We start from the raw sequence: 20762 nt of genomic DNA, 5'->3' as shown, positions 1-20762 counted from the left end.
CCTGATTCGCATGCGCGAGGGCGACGAGTGGAAGACGGCCATGTTCACGCCACTGGGCACCTACGAATACAGAGTTATGCCCTTCGGATTGCAAAATGGCTCTCACACTTTCCAAGCCTTTATGCATCATGTGCTGGCGGGGCTCCTTTACAAGAAGTGCGTATGCTTCCTGGACGACATCCTGATTTTTTCAGAATCGCGCGAGGCGCACGAGAGGGATGTCAGGGAAGTTCTGCAGAGACTGAAGGAGCACAGGCTGTACGCCAAGCTGGAGAAGTGCCAGTTCGACGTGACGGAGGTGGATTTCCTGGGCTACAAGCTGTCAGACAAGGGGCTCGCCATGGACAGCGCCAAGGTTAGCGCAGTTTTGGACTGGAAAAGCCCACGCAATCGGAAGGAAGTCCAGCGGTTTGTCGGCTTTGCCAACTTTTACCGCAAGTTCATCAAGGGATTTGCCATGCAGACAGCGGCCATCACCGACACGCTCAGCTCCAAGAAGAAGAAATTCATCTGGACGGAGCAAGCGGAGCAGTCCTTTCAGAGACTCAAGCGGCTCTTCGCGTCAGAGGAGCAGCTGCTGCATGTGAATCCCAGCAGACCCATGAGGGTGGAGACAGACGCCTCAGACAGAGCCGTGGGAGCTGTCCTGTTGCAACAAGACCAGCAGGGGGACTGGAGGCCGTGCGCCTTCTACTCGAGGAAGCTCAGCAAGTCGGAGCAGAATTATACCATCTGGGACAGGGAGTTGCTAGCCATCCATGCAGCGTTCAAGGCATGGCGGCACTTCCTTATCAGAGCTAGACACACAGTGCAGGTCCACACGGACCACAAGAATCTGGAGTACTGGCGCACGGCTAGGTTCCTCAACCAGCGACACATTAGATGGGCGGAGTTCTTCGCGGACTTCGACTTTAAGATAGAGTACATTCCGGGCGACAACAACGTGATGGCGGATGCTTTGTCCAGAAAGCCGCAATACCTGGAGGAGGCGGCACCGCCGGCGGCCAAGCACATTTTCGCACCGGAAGCGTGGGCATGCGCGTCGGCAACCGTGGACCTGGAGGCCGTCCGTCGAGCGCTGCGGGAAGACCCCTTCGCACAGGCCAGGATGGAGGAGGTGCACAGGGGCACAGCGAGGGCCGACGAGTTCCAGATACGCGATGGGTTGCTCCTCCACAAGGGAGCACTCTACGTGCCGGGAGACGACCTCCGCGCAAGGGTTCTGCAGCAGCTACACGACGCTCCCACAGCCGGGCACTTTGGCAAAGAAAAGACTGTCGAACTAGTAGCCAGAGACTTTTGGTGGCCCAAGATGCGGGGGGAAGTCGCGGATTACGTCGCGAGATGTGACACCTGCCAAAGGGCCAAGTCAGTTCACAAACCGCCGGCGGGATTGCTGGAACCGCTGCAAACACCGGCTGAACCGTGGGAGAGGGTGGCCCTGGACTTCGTCACGGATTTGCCCAGTTCGAGGGGAAAGACAGCAGTGCTAGTGGTGGTGGACATGTTTACTAAAATGGCACACTTCATTCCGTGTGCGAAGGTAGCCACGGCAGAGCAGACCGCCAAACTGTTCATTGACCACGTGTTCAAGGTTCACGGTCTGCCACGATCTATTCTCTCCGACCGGGGGCGACAGTTCATCTCGAACTTCTGGCAGAAGCTGATGGGCATTCTGAACGTCAAAGTCAATTTGGCGTCGGCGAGACACCCACAGACCAACGGACAAGCGGAGAGGGTCAACGCCATCATGCAGCAGTACCTGAGATGCTACGCCAATCAGCAGCCCACGACATGGGTGGACTACCTGCCACTCGCTGAGTTCGCTTACAACAATACGAAGCACGTGTCGACGGGGGTGACGCCGTTCTTTGCCAACAACGGGAGGCATCCCAGAACCTTCCCGAGTTTAGAGAGAGTGGGGGAGGGGGAGCCACAGGCAGCGGAAGCCTTAGCGTCGGAGTTGCAGGAAGTCCACGAACAGCTCAGGAGGCAGTTAGAACTCGCAAAACACGCATACAAAGTGCAGGCAGACAGACACAGAAGAGTTGGGGAAGACATACAGGTGGGAGACTGGGTCTGGTTAGCAGCGCAAGCAGTGCCGACCAGATCGTTAGCGAAGAAGAAGCTAGGACATAAACAGCTAGGACCTTACCAAGTCCAGGCACAGGTCAATCCAGTGGCCTTCCGGTTAGCGCTTCCGGAGGGTTCCAGGATGCATCCGGTGTTCCATAGATCAGTGCTCACGCCCTACAAAGCACCTCATAGATTTCAGGAGCCAGACACAGCACCGGACCCGCCCAGAGAAGGGCCCAGACAGGGGGGGTCGCCAAGGAGGGGGCACATCAACGAGGTCACAGAGATTTTAGACTCGAGATGGGGGGAAGAAGGAGTAGAATATCTCCTAGCCAGAGAGGGTACCCCGGCCACTGCGAACAGCTGGGTTCCGGACTATGCTTTGGAGGAGCCTCTGCTCAAAGAGGAGTTTCATGCCCTCTTCCCACACAGGCCCATGCCAGCCGAGTATTTCGACGACTGGCTCTTCACAACCACTCTTTCGGCCAGCACATTCCAGGGGTTCGACTCGGACGAAGAACAGGCCCCAGTCCCGAGCTCCCGGGTGGGTTCGCCACCGGGGTCTGCCTCAGACAGCTCTTATTGGTGGGACGATCGACCAGAGGAGCAGTGGCGCAGGAAGTGGCTGAGTGGTCCTTGGCTGGGATCACCCGAAGAGGGGGAGGGGGGCGAGACGGACATGGACGTGTTGGGGGAAGACGTGGGGTTCGAACACGGAGACAGAGAGATGGAAGCAGAGGAGAGAGATGTCGACGAGTACATGGGGGACGAACTGTATCCTGCACGCACCCCCGCTACGACGGAGCACCCAGTACCCACACCGGAAGGAGGGGAGGGGGGAAGGGGGGGCTTCGAGGGGGGGATGGATGTCAGGGGTTCAGGAGCAGAGGGACAGGGAAGGGAGGAATTAGAGACTGAGGGAGAGGAATCCGAGGGAGAAGTCAGCGATGATAGCCGTCCGAGGTCTCTAAGTCTCTCCAGCGAATCAGAGGATTCACAGAAAGGGGCTCCCGTGATCAGAGCAAGGGGGTTGCCAAGGGGAACACCCCAGGAGGGAGGGGCCAGAGAGGGCTCAGAGAGCAGCAGCTGGAAATCGGGACCAGCTTCCCCACCGGAGAGCAGTAGGGGGGAGGAGCCCCAGGCATCGGGAGCAGGCAGCTCTCCGTCAGCGGAAGGACAGGAGTCAGGGTTAGCCACGCCTGCATCAGAGAGCGAGGAAACGGTCAAAAGGAAGGTCAGGGGCAGCGCGCGCGCGCCAAGTTCAAATGTACAAGAGGGTGGCGCCATAAGCAGCCCGGAGAGGGAGCCGGGTCCCAAAGCCCGCCGAAGAGAGGGGGAGGAGTCCGAGGGGTCCGCATCCGAAGCGTCCAGGAAGGAAGGCACCCAGGGGGGTAGTAGGACCCAGAGGCGGAAGGAGAAACGCAGAAGGTGGAGTAAGGCTAGAGTGTTGAACTGGTGTACAGGGGGCGGAGACTCAGATGAGGCTTCGCTGGTCTAGGGTCTAGACGTAGAGATGCACGCTAGGGTTTGAAAATGGGAACTAAACTTCAATAAAGACTTTGTACAGTTCCGCTGGCTAGCGTTGGTCTTCTGTGAGCTGGGACCTGGAGGCAGTCTCTGACAGTACCGAAGTGTGGTACCATAATTTGGGAACATACCATACCACGAGTAACTGACAACAGTAGGATGTAAATACTTTTACCTATGTTTCTGGAAGCCACAAATACAGTGGTACTTTGGATTACATGCGCTTCAGGTTACAGACTCCGCTAACCCAGAAATAGTACCTCGGGTTAAGAACTTTGCTTCAGGATGAGAACAGAAATCGTGCTCTGGCGAGGCAGCAGCAGCGGGAGGCCCCATTAGCTAAAGTGGTGCTTCAGGTTAAGAACAGTTTCAGGTTAAGAACGGACCTCCAGAACGAATTAAGTACTTAACCTGAGGTACCACTGTATATGGTTGTGGTAGGGCACACAACCAGTATGACACTGATATTTTGCATCAATTTAAAATACCGTAGTTTGCATCACAGGAGCTTTATTGAACTGGGCAAGCTATGTTGCCTTCCACAGCTGCTAAACAGAAATGGAATCAAGTTGAGGGCTGTGTGTTTATGTGTGTGCACTGCACATGTATATGTGTGTAATTATATGCTTTAGTCCTGCAAATTAGAGCAAGAGTTTCTCTTCGGAGCATACTCATAAATACAGTGGAATCTAGAACAACAATAGAATTTGAACAGACAAATCAGCCATCTTAAAATTCACCTGGGGATCAGAGAGATCTTTCTCTCTGCATTCATTTGCATTCCCTTTTGGCCTTGAAATAAATTACATCCAACCTTGGCTTGCTCAGAGCTAAGCCTGAAGTGCTAAACTCATCAATGTTACCTTAGAGCACAGATAACTCTTGACAAGAAATGTACTCTTTCCCAAACAAAGCAAAATATAGTCTGAAGTACCCAATAAGATGTTAGTAAAATAAGGCCATATTCCTCCCTAGGTACATTTTTTTTTGTTTAAAAATATATATCTTATTTACATCAGCTAGGGATCTTGTCTACATTGATTTACTGCCATGTATTATGCATCTTTGCAGTTTGAATATTGGGTTGGATTTCTTTGTATAAAAATAGGGAATTAACTTCACTTCAGGGACTGGCAGCTATAGGAAAGATAAGCAGCTAGCAATAAACTTTGCACAATAAATTAAGCACAGCATAGTAATACCTAGAATTTGCATGGGTTCTTTTAAACTGCATCACATTATGTCTCGAATCCTTACAGGTCCAAGGTCACCTAGTAGGTAGACTGAGTATTTTCATATCCAGGTAGACTGAGTATTTTCATATCCATACTGCAAAGAAGGGGATTTCTACAAGTGCAGCTTCGTCATGCAATGATGGGGAATCTGTGCCTGCAGAAATTCCCTCCTCTAATTATTAAAGTTATAGGCGTCCCGCAGTCTTTTTCATCTGGCCACCTAGTGCCTTATATTGAACCAGGTTAATGAGTGTTAAGTTGTGGGTAAACATATGACACAGCAATTCTTCAAACAGCTCTTGTTTATTCACAGGCCAGAACTGAACTGAAGGGTTCAGCTAGCCTGCTTATATAGAGCTCCAGTACAATGCAACTGTAACAACTTTCTGTAACTATCCAATCACTGAATGTCACTTTCAATCCCTTATTTGCATATGTGGACCTGAGTGAAAACTACCTACAGTATCTCCTTGCTGGCCCAGGGTGAGAACTTCAGTACATAACACCATCTACCTCAGTATTGTTTACTAGGATTCCAGGACTCAGAGTATCCTTCACTAGGATAGTGCAGGCAGTGAAACTGGTCCCCGGGGAGTCGAAATAGTCGCTCAAGTACTGCAAAGGGCTCAAGCCCAGAAGAAAAATTGTGGCTTCTTAAAATGTGGTGTTGGCACCTAAAAACTTGAAATACATGTTTTATCTCCAACAGAGCCTATCGCTCTGCTGACACTGAAAAGGCTTGACGGAGGCTTAAGAACTGCATCTATATATAGTTGGTGCTTTCAAATGACTATAATGGTTTGCCCCAGTGAGAACTACACTCCAGAGATACTTCATCCTGTTTCTATGTATAGCATAAATTAAAACCTGCAATTGAAGGCAGCGGGGAAAAACATGAACAGAGAATGAGAAGGAGGGGTAGATGTTGGCTTTAGCAGAGCAGAGGAGCATATTGATTTATTACAGTGATTTATATCCTGCATTTCAGAGAGCCAATGTGGTGCCGTGTTAGATTAGGACCTGGGAAGTCAGGGTTCAATCCGCACTCAGCCATGATGCTTTAGCTGAGATTCCTGCATTGCAGGGGGTTGGACTAGATGGCCATTGGGTCCCTTCCAACTCTTAAGATTCTATGTTTCAATGAGGCTCACTAGGTGACCATGGACCAGTCACTGCCTCTCAGCCTAACCTACCTCACAGGATTGTCGTGGAGATTAACTGAGGAAGGGGAGAACCTTCTATGCCGCCTCGAGCTCCTTGGAGAAAAAAGTCGGATATAAGTGCAATAAAATAAACAAAATAAAATACAAAGCCTTTCAAGGTAGTTTACACATAGCATTAAATTACATACTGTATATTTAAAAACAGAGTAAGAAACGTAATTGGGATCCTTTCCACGGGGTGATTTGATGGTAGATGACTCTGTGAAGTAAGGGGAGAATTCAGCTGGAGAGCAGGCCCTATACAGTGGTTCAGTGTGGTACAGAATGGATTGCCTGTGAAATCTGTTCCTCTCTAGGGATTTATCACTGCAGGTCACGTCTCGAAAGGAGTTCCATTCTGTATATTCAATCACTGCGTCTCTCTATCACATTCTAATTGATGGCCTTTTAGGTGCTCTGTAATTGGTTTACATTTATGCACAGCGATCTGTTACTATAAAAACTCCACTCTACAAATGCTTCAGCTCGTCCTGTCTTGCAAAACATTTCTCTGTTAAGTTTTTGTAACAGGGAATTTGCATGAGGCCTTTATGCCGCTGCCCCTCCCCCCTTTATGCCGCTATATGTCTGCTTTTTTTGGGGGGGGGGAGGGGAAGCAACAGTTGTTTTTTCATGTTTGCCCTGTAATATGCATTCCTCACTGTTAACTTGCAAAGTGTTTTCCAATCAATCTGTCATCATAATCACCTTTGTGAAGCTACTATTGTCATTTCAATAGGCTTACAGCACCATTTACTTAAAAATAAATCCTCTTTACAATTATGATCATATCTCTAGCACTCCAGCACTTGTTCAGAGAGGTAGGAAACCAGTCATAGTGATAGCAGCAAGTTCTTTATCATACTTACACTCCTCCTTTTCCTCCGCAGTTCCCCACCGGAGTACTAATCAAGTCCACACCAATTTGCTTCAACCATCACCCGACACTTCCTGCTGATCAGCATAAAGGAATGTGCAATACACTGATATAAAGACTACACTCTTTGGTATTGTTGAATCTAGTGTTCCAGTGAAGTAAGTATCGTTCATTGTAATGCCAAACCATGGTGTTGTGTTACATGACTGACCAAACCTAGCAGAACTGCCAACCTAGCAGTTCGAAAGCACGTCAAAGTGCAAGTAGATAAATAGGTACCGCTCCAGCTGGAAGGTACCGTATCTTTCACCCTATAGGATGTACTTTTTCCCCTCCAAAAATGAAGGGGAAAAGTGTGTGTGTCCTATGGGGCGAATACAGGCTTTCGCTGAAGCTTTCAGGAAGCTCTGTGCAACCCTAGGGAGCCCGGCTCGAAGCCCCGCCGGGCTCCCGAAGGTTGCGCAGAGCTGCCTGCATTCCCCAGCTCGGCGCTGCTCCGTGCAACCCCCCGGAGCCCGACGCGAAGCCGCGCCGGACTCCTGAAGGTTGCGCAGAGCTGTCTGCGCTCCCGGGCTTGGCGCAGCTCTGCGCAACCCTCCGGAGCCCGGGCTGCACGCAGCTTCGGCATCGCTCTGGGACCCGTTCTTGGGGCTGGGGTCGGGGGAAGCTCAGGCTTTTCCCCTTTATTTTCCCCGCCCCCCCAAATCTAGGTGTGTCCTATGGGCCAGTGCGTCCTATAGGGCGAAAAATACGGTAAACACCGTTTCCGTGTGCTGCTCTGGTTCGCCAGAAGCGGCTGAGTCATGCTGGCCACATGACCCGGAAGCTGTACGCCAGCTCCCTTGGCCAATAAAGCGAGATGAGCGCCGCAACCCCAGAGTTGGCCACGACTGGACCTAATGGTCAGGGGTCCCTTTACCTTTTTACCCTGTAAGTTGGAGTAAGAAAGGATTTGAACATAGGAGAGTTAATTTCCTGTCTAGCTAATACCTTGTTGTTTAGGTACTGCTGCAAATCCAATAACGTTTCTTTATGTTCTTTCCAAATTATATCGGTCTGAGTTTAGAATCCAATCCTAATTACATAGAATAAGATCTTTAACCAGCTTTTTATTCAGATCTATTCAGATAAATGAAATGCCTGTCAGTTCTGTCAACAGAGAACCTGGCCTGTATTTGCTCTTGAGATCTTAGAAGTGAGTTGGTAGAAAAAGCAAATGAATGTACTGTCAAAAGGTAACCAAACAAGGTAGAGAAGAATGAAAAGAGCCTCTCTGTTCTTTCACTGTGTGAAAAAGGCCATTGTGCTGCTCTTTCTAAAACACCATCAAAGAAAGGGTTAAGTAGTCATTCTTACTAAATGTGCTGACCTAAATAGGAGGATCCGTCCCACCTCCCTTGTTATCATTGTGAGCTTTATCTCTTCAGGGAGACTTTGGAACTGCAAAATGATTCTGGGATGGTTAAACAGAACCAGAATTCTCAGTAATTGCATCTGCGGAGTTCTGAGACAGCCCACGACCCTCAGCAATACATTAATGCATCTAGAAGTCAAGTCCCAGACCGGACCTTTAAGGAAAAATAATATCCCTTTAGAGCTGAGTGCAAATTAACTGGCCTGGAAATCAAAAACTCATAAAACATTCATTATAAAAAGGGTTTCCCCAGTATCTTAGTTATCATATGGGAGTCTCACCTAACCTGCATAAGAGCTAAACTTGGCAAAGCCCCAGGATGAATATTCTAATAAGGAACACAGGAGAGACTTAAACAGAGAGGAATTTAAAATCCTCACTTTATGTGCCTCTTGGTAATGGACAGCAGGTGTGGTGAAACAATTAAAAGAGATAAAGCAATTATATTTGAATTGATCTAATCGTCTGCTCCCAGTGGGATCTGGAAGAGATCGCTTACTAGAATTACCACTTTTCATCAATAGGTAGACATTCTGGGAAAGTGCATTTCAAATGACAAAACCATGAACTTTATTTGCATGTGAGTGGGGTTGGTCAAAGCAAAGAGGAAAGACTGCTTCCACTGAACTAAAAATCTGTGGAGGGGAAAAGAGCAATGTGTGCCTTGTTGTTGTGTGCTCACCTGAAGCAACTTTAATCCATCCATTAATTTATCAGAATCTGTGTGTGTTTTATTGCAAAACTCTGACCCCAAAGCACACAAAACAAAACACACACACACAAATTGAACTAAAAGTGTATAACAGAAAAGGAAACCTTACTGATTTGTAAGGAAAGAAGGAAAAACCAGATCTGACTTTTAAATATTATTTGAATCACCTTTGTACATATTCCTTCAATTCAGTATTTACTACTACAGGTGCTCCAGTCTCAGTAGTTGATTGGAAATGTAAACTTCAATTTACACAATTCTTAGGCACATCACTGGCTGCTAGAGTTCTCTGCCTTTTCCCTGGCCCTTTCCCTGTGCCTTTAACAGCATTCTGACATGCAGAAAATCATCAAGTTAAGTTTTCTTGGCATGGAAATAAAAGGGATGGGAAAAGTTTGACCTGATTATTGTGGGTGTGGGTGGGAGAGGGAAGGGAAGCTGCTGTTAAAGTGGGGGAGAAAATGGCAATCTTACTGGCTGCTTATTGTCTGACCGTGTTGACGTTATCCCAGATTTCTGATTTGTTTATAATGGAATCAGTTTTCTGAGTGCTCTACCAAGGGCATAAACAGCCCACATGGAAATGGAGTAGACATTCACATACCCATCAATTTTATCAATCAGTTGTTAGATTTAATAAGCACCATGCTCTCTCCAATTTTTAAATCAGTGAGAACATAAGAGGTGGCGGAACTCAACATGAATGTCTCTGTTGTTCTCTTATAATGGCAATGGTGCCCACCCGAGAGGTGCTTGGACTGAGTTTTCGCTGAAAAAAAGCCCTGAACCTGCTGAATCAGACCAAAGGCCTATCCAGTCTAGCCCCCTGCTTCTCACAACCAGAGCCTTTGGAAGGCCATAGGCAGGACACACTGTTCCTCAGCAACTTGGGTTCAGAGGCATGGTTCTTCTGAACTTGGAGGCTCCATATAACAGTCGTTACTAGCTCATGATAGCCTTATCCTGCCAAATGGTTATGTGAACTCTTCCATGCCAGGCAGTTACAAACTTAAATTGCTGTCCAGAGAATGGCACGGTCAGTGCCTGTACCCTCAGATCCACCAATACATCCTTTAACTATTTGGCAAGAGAATGGCAGGTGGCCAAGCATATTCTCAGGGTGAAGAATGTCCTACAGGATCAAAGGATGAAGAACCAAAGTAGTATAATTGCCATGGAAAGGAAGGTACAGGTGCTACAGCTAACAAGTGTTAATCCAGTTTTTTAAATAAGCAAACTGGGAGTACAAAAATCAACATCAAGAATGCAATTCAAGTTGGCATGTGCCAACGTGGCCATGTACGTAGGCTTCCTCAATGTGTGATAGGGCTTTGGAGCGGCAAAAGAAATGGTGTGTCTATCGTTGTCTGGCTTGTCTTTGTTCACCCTGGTGAAAGAAAGCTCAGATTCAATTATTCATGAGAACTCTATTTTTCCCTTTGGGTAATCTGTAAATAAATGTTAAAAGACCCATGCTCTTTTGATGAATATTCCCTGTTGCTTGTGCAAACGTGTCAGCCTTTAAATGAAACACAGCCATGCTCAGTAGAATTTCCCTTGTTGCTGTCATGAAGGTGGATGTGACAGCAGTTGGCATTCGTATGGTTGAGCAATGAGCAACGGTGATGTTTCCCGAACATTTTAGGAGCGCAGTTAGTAGGACCAAAGTGACCACCTGTCATTCAGCTCTGCCACATAACCCACACACCTCTGAGCTGTATCTGCAAGGCTAAGGCGACTTGACTTATAAGGTTTCATCAACCATTTACAATCACTTAGATGCGGAGATGCTAGCAAGTGGGTTCAACATCAGGGGGCTTGAGTAACCGGTGGACTCTATAGAGCAGTCACCCCCAAACTCAGCCCTCCAGATGTTTTTGACTACAATTCCCATCATCCCTGACCACTGGTCCTGTTAGCTAGGGATGATGGGAGTTGTAGTCCTAAAACATCTGGAGGACCGAGATTGGGGATGCCTGCTATAGAGGAAGCAGCTACTGGGAGCTGCTGCATTCATGCCCTGCGTCCCTGGGGCATCTGATTGTCTACAGCAAAAAGCAGGATGCTTAATTAGTTGGCCTTTGGTTGTTCTTTTCATCTTCTTAAGAAGAAATTTTAGTTCAGCTTTATGCAGAAGGTTTTTTTAAAAAAAGTTCAGCTGGTAAGTCACCCTCACACGAAAAGGCTCGATTCATATTTGCACCAAGGATGTGCTGGTTATAACTATGGTTCTTAGTATGGTTCTATGATATCCTTCCTCAGCTAGGCATGTGGAGTTCTAGATTGAAATCTTCACTCAGCCATGAAGTTCACTGTGTGTGCTTGGGCAAGCTGTTGTCTCTTTCAGGCTGCTTGACTTCCCTCACAGTGCAGATGTGGGGATAGCCTAGAGGTGAAAGAAGCATGTTGTACACTGCCCTGAGTTTCTTGGGAGGACAGGCATGAAATAAAAGTAATGACAGAATATCAGAACTGGGAAGGTAAAGTGCTTTCAGTTACTAAAGCGTAAGTAAAAATAAAGTTCAGTGCAGATCTCTCTTTTCCCCCATTCTGAGTGTGATGCCAACTGCCTGGGGTTAGAAACGAGCTTTCTCTGTGAGTAGGATAATCATAACTGTTTGTTTCCTTTCTCTCCACAAAGGCTTTTCTCAGTGCCCACAGCACTCACTGCTGTCAGGGACTTTAAATTTTACTTAAATATTAAGGATTAAAAACAGAAAGCTAAGTTTCTCTGTGTTTCACACTTACAATGCCATCAGAGATTATTTCTTTTCTTTTCTTTTTGCTGTATTCAATATACCCCATTCACATAGTTGATGGCTGTTATTACCTGTTAAAATAAATCCCAAACCAGTTAGAAGAACAACAAATTGATGCTTTTGAATTATGGTGCTGGAGGAGACTCTTGAGAGTCCCATGAACTGCAAGAAGATCAAACCTCTCCATACTGAAGGAAATCAACCCTGAGTGCTCACTGGAAGGAGAGATCGTGAAGCTGAGGCTCCAGTACTTTGGCCACCTCATGAGAAGAGAAGACTCCCTGGAGAAGACCCTGATGTTGGGAAAGATGGAGGGCACAAGGAGAAGGGGGCGACAGAGGACAAGATGGTTGGATAGTGTTTTCGAGGTTACCAGCATGAGTTTGACCAAACTGCGGGAGGCAGTGGAGGACAGAGGTGCCTGGCGTTCTCTGGTCCATGGGGTCACGAAGAGTCGGACACGACTAAACGACTAAACAACAACAACAGCAATCCTTTCCTCTACCACTTCTAGAGTCCTTAACACAAGTATCATCCCTGCCCAATCAGTGGCCACAATCCAATACAGAGTTAGGAACGCTTAAACCGACTGAAAGAACTTAAGAACACTTAGTGTTTTATTGTGGCCAATGACAATATAATACTAACTTAACCAGTTGGCAAACTGCTCCAATGTGGATAGAAAGAATGGAATAAAGTGCACTAGCCATAGGCAGCTACATATCCTTCCCCCTTATGAGCTGGGACTCCAGCTACCTCTGAATATCAAAGGTATAGAGGGAAAAAAATCCTATATTTATATAGAAGGACATATTTTATTTCAGTACATTCAAAAACAAACCGGGGGAAAAAAAACCCAAGAACAGGTTATTTGACCTGTGTTCATTTGTCATCACTTTGTTTTTCTTCCTTGTATTTTTACAATCAGGAATTGCATAGAATTGTCAATCAGGAAATCGAACTCCTCCCACGGAAAACCTGCAACTGCTCCAAACCGTTGCTAAGGATTTCCTGGCTGTTGGTCCATTCTTCTCATAGGTCTTCAAAAGACACCATGGACATTGCTGGTGTACCTTCACTCAGTGATATTTCATAGCAAAGAAACCCTCTTATAGAGGATGATGTCTAGGTCATAAGTGAGTCTATTGAACTTGGGGGTGGTGATTTTTCATCTTAAGAAAAGAGCTGATCACGGGCACATGTAATAAATCGTGAGGACCTCTCTCTTAACACAGTGTTAAAACTTGACTTTCAAAAGCTGACAACCTGGGTTAGTTAAATTCTACCACCCCCTGCTGGGGGGAGAATACAGAATTCCACGTCCCCAACCTGCTCTCCTGCTGGTTAGCTTTCTCAAAATGTGTACAAAGAAAGACCATTGTGAAGTGGGGGGGAGTTGTTTAAGCAAGCAAGACAGACACAGGTACCCTGAAATTCTAGCTGTTATCAAGGCCTCCAAGTTCAGTGTGTTAGTTGGTTTTTGGTATTTGTAACTCTTTGAATGGACGTTCCTTGTTGGTGGCTGCTCTTAGATGGGACTTAACCCTTCCCCTCTTCCACAACCTCACCTGAACCTGGGAAAGTGGCGTGAGCTCAGTACCTGAACTCAGGAGTGATGGATCCCTCTAGGTCCTGAAGTTCCAACAATAAAATAAAGAAAATTATCCTCCCCACCACAAATTCCAAAAGAAAAAAAACCGCCACCCCCCCATGAAGAAGTCCTTGTGGCAATAATGTTTTTTCTCCTGGTTTAGGATATTTGTGACTCTGGTTGCCACCAGCTCTGTGGGACTCCCCCCCCCCCATACCTCAAGTTTCTGAGGAGCAGGCTGTTGAGGAAGGGTCCTCTCAGCCTAGCTAGAGGGGCGTTCTCTTAATGTTTCAGAAAGTAGGTAGGTTAGATACTTTCTCATATAAGACAGGTAACAAAAGTTCCCATTGGGCTCAGCCCCCAGCCTAAAGCTTTGATTTGCTCTTGGCAAACTGGGGTGCCTCTTTATTAATTTAAAAAGAGTTCAACACTGTGTACAAGTCTCATGTTCTGTAAAATGGAACATTTAGCTTCTTTTGCTGCCGCCGTCTCCCCACTGTTTTACTCAGGCTCACTGCTGTTTGTTGCTTTCTCCCATTCCAAACTCTCGTCGCTTTGCACGGGGGAATCTGGCCCTGGCCGGACCCGAAGGCCTTGGAACCTCCGGCATTCTGGACACACCCGGATGTGTGTGCAACCCCGAGCGACCAGGACGGCTTCTTGTGCAAGTCTCTGTGCCAGCTGCTCGGGGTCGCCGCCACCACAGAGCTTTCCGTTGCTTAGCATGGTCGTGGTGCGGGCTCTCCGTTCTTCTTGTATAACAGGGCGAGTCCGTATGATCCCCCCTCGCCTCCGACGGGGGTGGAAACTGTCCTTGCAGAGAATGATGCTGCGCAGCTCTGTCACCATTTCCTGGCAGACGGATACCTATCAGAGGCCCAAGAAAAAGAAGAGCAGTTTCAGAAATATATTTTCTCAAGGTCACCGCCACCTCTATCTTTCTGGTTTCCTAGGGGCTCTCTCAAATGTTCAGTAACCCTTTCTCAACAGCCTGCCTGTTTATTATGTCACTAGACAAATGGTTTTTTTCCTGGGCAAAACTGCTGGTCCATCTTTGGATCCTAAGATCCTTGCGACCACATCAGAACTGGAGTTAATCCGCTCCACTTCCCAGTGGGGAGGAGTTGTGGTGGACTGCATGGCCACCCACTCCCCACCGGGGGTGGGGGGACCTTGTCCCCTGTTGCCTGTGGGATCCCGGCCACGTCAGAGCCCGGCCAGTCAACCCGCTGGCCGGGGCTGTTTAAACGGAGGAGCGAGCCAGAGGACTTCCTCTTTGGCTTGCTTCCTCAATCACCCACCCTCCCTCCCTATTTTGCAGGTTAGGCAATGGCCTTGCTATGGACTTTGGTTGGTCGCCTTGGTTGTCCGAGGGGCCTGGTAGGAATTTTTACACTTGGCAAATTGGCACTGGCCACTTGGTTTTTGCCTACCTCATAGCAATTGTCACAACTTTGTTAGGGTTGAGGTTAGGCATTGCTTGACCTTGTGTGGGAGAGGGGAAGTGTGGTCATCACCTGCCCCTCCAGGGTATTCCGTTAAAGGAATCTGGGGGCGTTGATCTAGTCTGAAGCCCTGCTGGGGGGCTAAGGCCTTGACACGACCCCGACGGGAACACCAGGTCCAATCAATGCCCAAGCCAATACTGCTCACATTCTGTAATTTCAATAAAGTTGTGGCCAAAATTTGCCCAATAACATAAACCTAATATCCGTGTCCTTGTGTGAGTTATTTCCAATGAGAGGGTGGCTGCAGGGTCTCGACATGCAAATCATCCGCAGTTGAACATCCCTGTTTGGTTTAAGCCTCAATAACACTTTGGTTTAGTTCTTACTGGGATGATGAACCTGTGTCTGTGCTGCACTACTTTACCCACGGAATGCTCTCCCATGCAAAAAAGAATAGAAGTCCCTGCATGTAGAAAACTAGATGGAGACAGATTCAAGTCTAGCTTTTGTACTAGCTTTCTCTGTGTGGGTTTGTTTTTTGTTTTAAATGAAGGAACATTCAGTCAAGAGGTGCAGCCCAGATACAGGTTTACTCACATCAGTGAGATGTGAGGACTAGGTCTTGGTTTCTTCATAGGTTCTAGAACTGGAGGTCTTAAGCATATCAGCACTTGCCCTGGAACCTTTGGCTGCTCTAAGCTCCCTCCCCTTCATTTAGTAATACATGAGTTTTATGTCTCTCTCACATATTTTCAGCTTAATTTTATTTATTTTCTGTAAGCAGATAACACACATAATGATGTCACATGAATCAAGGCATTTTCTACAATTCGAACCAAGTACAGTACACGTATATTCGACATCACGTGAAAATGGTAGGACTTGCATGAACCAGGGGGAAATTACAAAGTAAAAATCCAAATTCTTTTCCCGACTACTACTAACAATAATAACCACGTAATATGCCTGTGAAGATGGGTACAAGTAAGGCTGCTTGTCATCGAGTTCTGCAGTATGTTCTATTTTCAATTTGTTTTTATCTGAATAGTTTTAAAGTCATTTGGCTCAGCAGTTATTGTTAATTGTTACATACAACCAAGGAGCTTATCTGTTTTACTTTTAGGTGGGCTTAAAAGCCATACATTTTAATTGGAGGGCAGGCACTGAGAGAGCAGCTGTTTTGGCTCAGTATTTTTAACTGATAAGAAACACTTAGAACAGGGATCTCCAACCTGGGGCCCTCCAGATGTTTTGGGACTACAACTCCCATGATCCCTAGCTAACAGGACCAGTGGTCAGGGATGATGGGAATTGTAGTCCAAAACATCTGGAGGGCCAAAGGTTGGGGATGCCTGACTTAGAAGATCATCTTGACTGAAGGATACACTGCAGTTTTAACAGTTTTATCATGGTTATTACAAAAGCGCAGTTTCAGATAAAGCATCCAGAACTTCATTGCCAAACTTAGTCCAGAAATCTATGATGGACTTCTGCAGGGGTCTGCAACCTTTAAGACAAAAAGAGCCACTTGGACCCGTTTCTGAAGAAAAAAAAACTGGGAGCCGCAAAACCATTGCGGCATTTAAAACAAATATAACACTGCATATATTGTTTCTTACCTTAATGTCCGATCTGACAGCGGGTGGGAAGGTGACGTCGGGACGGTGCGTGACTAACACACGCACCGCCCCCATGCGACGTCACAGCCAGTACAGCGCCCGCCACAGTGGGGAGTGTCGGGGCACACAATGCGCCTCCTCCCCTCGCTAGTATCTGCCCCGGAGCCACGACAAAGGTGTAAAAGAGCCACATGCGGCTCTGGAGCCGCGGGTTGCAGACCCCTGGACTACTGTATCTCAGCAAGTGAGACAGAAGTCTCTGTGAAATAATTGTGCCAACATGTAATTAATATGTCTTACATAGACAGCCCTGTCCTCTTCAGTATTTCTCAACCTTGGGTCCCCAGCTGTTTTCGGACTACAGTTCCCATCATTCCTACCCAATGGTCTTGCTAGCTATGGATGATGGGAGTTGTAGTCCCAAAACAGCTGGAGGGACAAGTCTGGGGATGCCTGCCCTACACGAATTATGTTTATTCTGCAGAATGGCAAAATGTCCAGGAAAACTATGTGATCTTCCCTTCAAGCACCTGTAGTCCAAAAACAGCTGGAGACCCAAAGTTGGGAAACACAGCAGGGGGTTGGAAATGCCTTCTCCCAAGTAAGAGCTTTTGCTACATATTCCTCTAATGAAATCTTAGCTAACTGGTCGATTGATCCAGACTTGCTAGGAGCTGATATATATGCTGTAAGACAACCTCAGCTTCTTCTGTACAACAACATGTCAACTGTGTAATAACAGTCTTGGCATAATAGACTTGGCCACAACAGAGACTGAAACTCCCTCACTGTAGGAAATTTTACACAACCAATGTCTTCTGTCTAAACAAACAGGAGAAGGACTCTTTAGTAGAACTGATTCATTGGAAAAGAAAGTTCTGGGTTTGAATGCCAGAATTGGTACACTGGTTGGGTTAGTCGAGACAAGAATTCTGACGGTAGCCCTGCAAGATACCTACCAGCAAAGAAACTAAAATTAGAGATGGTTTGAAGGTACATCAACATGGGTAAAGGTCTGAGTTTGTTAAGTCCCTATCAGATTCAATAACAAAAAGGTTAAATGACATCTGTTGAGATTAGAACTTGAGCTCAGAAACCTGCTTTTACACTAATATGAATCCTCAAGAGATGGACTTGGGGGAGTTGTTTTCCATTCTTAACTTGACCCCTTCGGATCCAAGGCTACTGATAGTGGATGAGTATGCTGATAACCCACTTGCTACCTTCCAAGGAAATGATCTCGGGCTGTCACCTAATCTAATTTGTTTAAGCCCCAATCTGGCATCTTTTGATGGATCTGAAGACTTTAGGTCAGCACTCTGCATTTCCTGCTCCCCAGCACAGAAGGGAGGAAAAGGCAGTAAATCGTTCTACCCGGACACTGAGGTGGGCCTTCTGGCAGTTCCCTCACTGCTAGAAGCCAAGTTACAGGGAACCAGGCAGAGGGCCTTCTCGGTAGTGGCGCCCGCCCTGTGGAACGCCCTCCCACCAGATGTCAAAGAGAACAACAACTACCAGACTTTTAGAAGACATCTGAAGGCAGCTGTTTAGGGAAGTTTTTAATGTTTGATGCATTACTGTGTTTTAATATTTTGTTGGAAGCCACCCAGAGTGGCTGGGGAAGCCCAGCCAGATGGGCAGGGTATTATTATTATTATTATTAATAATAATAATAATAATAATAATAATAATAATAATAATAATAATAAATAAAATACTGGGAAAGGTAGTGAATGAGAGAGTAAGTCCAAATTCCAATGATAATACTTTGAGATAGAGTTCCTCAGATGTTCTACAGGTAATCATTCATAACTGGCCAGTGAAGAAATCCAGCGGTATAATGAGAACAATCTGAATTGCAAGCAGGAATTCAAGCAAAATGCAGGTATTGGAAGAAATACGCCCAGGTTAGAGACCCAACACTCCTGCCCTGCTAGCAATCTATTTCCCAGAAATCAAAGGGATTATCCATCAACAAATGCTCAAGATAAGACCAGGCCTAGGGGTAATTATAGAAAAAGAAATTATTAGACCTTCAGCTCTCCTTTAAGATACCATAACTGACTAGAAAACATCCAGAAAGGTCTTAACATTCATTCCTGGAACCTGGCCGGTTGGGATAATAAAAAGGCGGATAAAGATTGAGCAGCGATATTCAAGAGAACGATATAGTAATCATCTGACAAGCTTGTGTCAACTTTTATGGACAAATCTCTAAATCTTGTTGGTGTCTTCCAGCAAATTGTCACAGAACTCAGGCCCTATTTGATAACGTCTACAATTACTAACTACACACAATCAACACGCCGTGGCTGGTTTGATGGTCAACACAAGGTGGCTAAGAAAGTTCTGGCGAGGCAATTAGAGATTCGCATAAGAAGCCATGAGAGGAATCCATGGAAAATTCTATCTAACATAGATTGGAATGCAAAAGTCTGCTCAAAAACAAAAAGGTGTATATATGAAAACCCAGTGGCAGGAATTGGGACTAGCAGTAATGGAACAGAGGGAAGATGATTTCTATGAACTAGTAGCCCGGGGTGTAAACAAAGTGATAATCATAGGAAGCCTCAACTCCTAACTCTGATTGGGTTAAATATTTCTCCAATACATTTGGTGGTTATTCTGGGCAATCACATGTAGCAGCAGTATATGGATTTCTCAAACCTACCAAAGCATTGTAACGAGATAAAAGCCCTTATTTCCTACCTGAAATCAAATAAAGCTCAAGGAGAATATACACTTTCATCCAAGCTCTATAAAGAATATATAGAATGGTGGATGCTTATCCTGGCTGGCTTGTTTACCACAATAAAAAACACGGGACAAATGCCCTCTGAATGAAAAAATGAGAATTGTTTCCCTGATTTAGAAGAATGGGGTTAGAAATGATCTACAAAACTATTGGCCAATTAGCTTGTTAGACATCTCCTCAAAGCTCTATGCATGGTCTCCTTCAAAAATTATCAGATTGGTTGCAAAATAACATTATTCATGAAGAACAAGCAGAATTCAGAGGACACAGTACCATTGATGCTTTACTCTGAACCATATTATAAGGAAATATACTAAGAATATTAAGAACAACCTTTATGTAGCCCTTACTGATTTTTCTGCTGCATTTGATTCTATTATTCGAAAAAGACTGGGAGAAATTTCAGTTTGCCAACATCGACTGCAGACGTCTGCTATTGATTCAAGAACTATGCAGCAATACAGAAATGAGGGTCATAGTAGGTTTAAATGGTGATATGACTGATGATTTTAAAAAATCACGAGGAGTGAAGTAAGCTTGCATTCTGGCTCCCGTACTTTTAAACCTTTATATTAATGAGTTGGTGCCATATTTAGCCAACGCATAGAATACTTGGTAGTACAGATAAAAATAAATCACTTCATACTTATTTAGCACCTTTGAAAATTGCATGATGTTTTCTGCAAAGCTTATACAATAGTGGCTGTGTTAACAGAATATCTCCTGACTTTTCCAGGGCTGCCACCAACTCTCATTTGAAAAGGGAGCTTTTCTGTTATCATAAGCGTTCATTCTTTGTCCACACAGTATATATTGGGCACAGCCGCTCCCTTCCAAAATCCAGCAATATCAATTTTTGCTGCTGAAAGCAAAAAAAATGCCAAAATGTTTTTATAACAAGTTGGTTTTTTATAATTCCCCAGTGAGCTGAACAACACCATGGGATTTTTACAGTACCTTATTGTTTAAGACATCCTCTGGCTCACCACCACAGAAAAGCCGTTATTTATCACATGTGCAATAGTGTGCCTCTAGCTTTAAACTCTTCCAAAGAAGCACTATAATGGTTTTGTTTTTGTTTTTTTTAAAAAGCTCATTTTAAGATGTATGAGATTCTACAAAATACTTTCTGTTCCCTTTGCACACCATAAAGGGAATGTATCTTATCTTATTCTCTACAATACTTAGAACTTGTTTCGCTTTTATTGAGTGTCCAAAGTACCCCGTTCTCACCATCCTCTCATCAATGCAACAACTCTGGTAAAGAAATGAGTAGTTTTGTCCCCATATTGCAGATCGTAAGATTCAGGAGATGGAGTGACGAGTTTAATTTGTAGAAATTTCCAATTGTCCATTCATATACTGGTTGCTTGTATGCTAAAGGTAAGGTAAAGGGACCCCTGACCATTAGGTCCAGTCATGGCCGACTCTGGGGTTGCGGCGCTCATCTCGCTCTATAGGCCGAGGGAGCTGGCGTACAGTTTCTGGGTCATGTGGGCAGCATGACTAAGCCGCTTCTGGTGAACCAGAGCAGAGCATGGAAATGG

At 45.9% G+C, this 20762-nt stretch overlaps 1 protein-coding gene across 3 annotated transcripts in view; it reads right to left on the bottom strand.

Moving 5' to 3' along the window:
- Positions 1–13734: 13734 nt before the first annotated feature.
- GRIK4 (glutamate ionotropic receptor kainate type subunit 4) overlaps positions 13735–20762 on the bottom strand; it is a 467636-nt gene continuing 460608 nt past the window's right edge. For all 3 annotated transcript variants that reach the window (XM_081889776.1, XM_081889778.1, XM_081889777.1), the window contains one exon: positions 13735–14260. In XM_081889776.1, the coding sequence (XP_081745902.1) occupies positions 13895–14260 (366 nt within the window). In that variant the 3' untranslated portion in view covers positions 13735–13894. The remainder of the gene's footprint in view (positions 14261–20762) is intronic.

The sequence above is a fragment of the Podarcis melisellensis genome (assembly GCF_964234715.1).
Source record: "Podarcis melisellensis genome assembly, chromosome: 15".
Lineage (NCBI taxonomy): Eukaryota > Metazoa > Chordata > Lepidosauria > Squamata > Lacertidae > Podarcis > Podarcis melisellensis.
The sequence above is the reverse complement of the archived record's forward strand: the minus strand, read 5'-3'. Positions and strand labels throughout refer to the sequence as shown.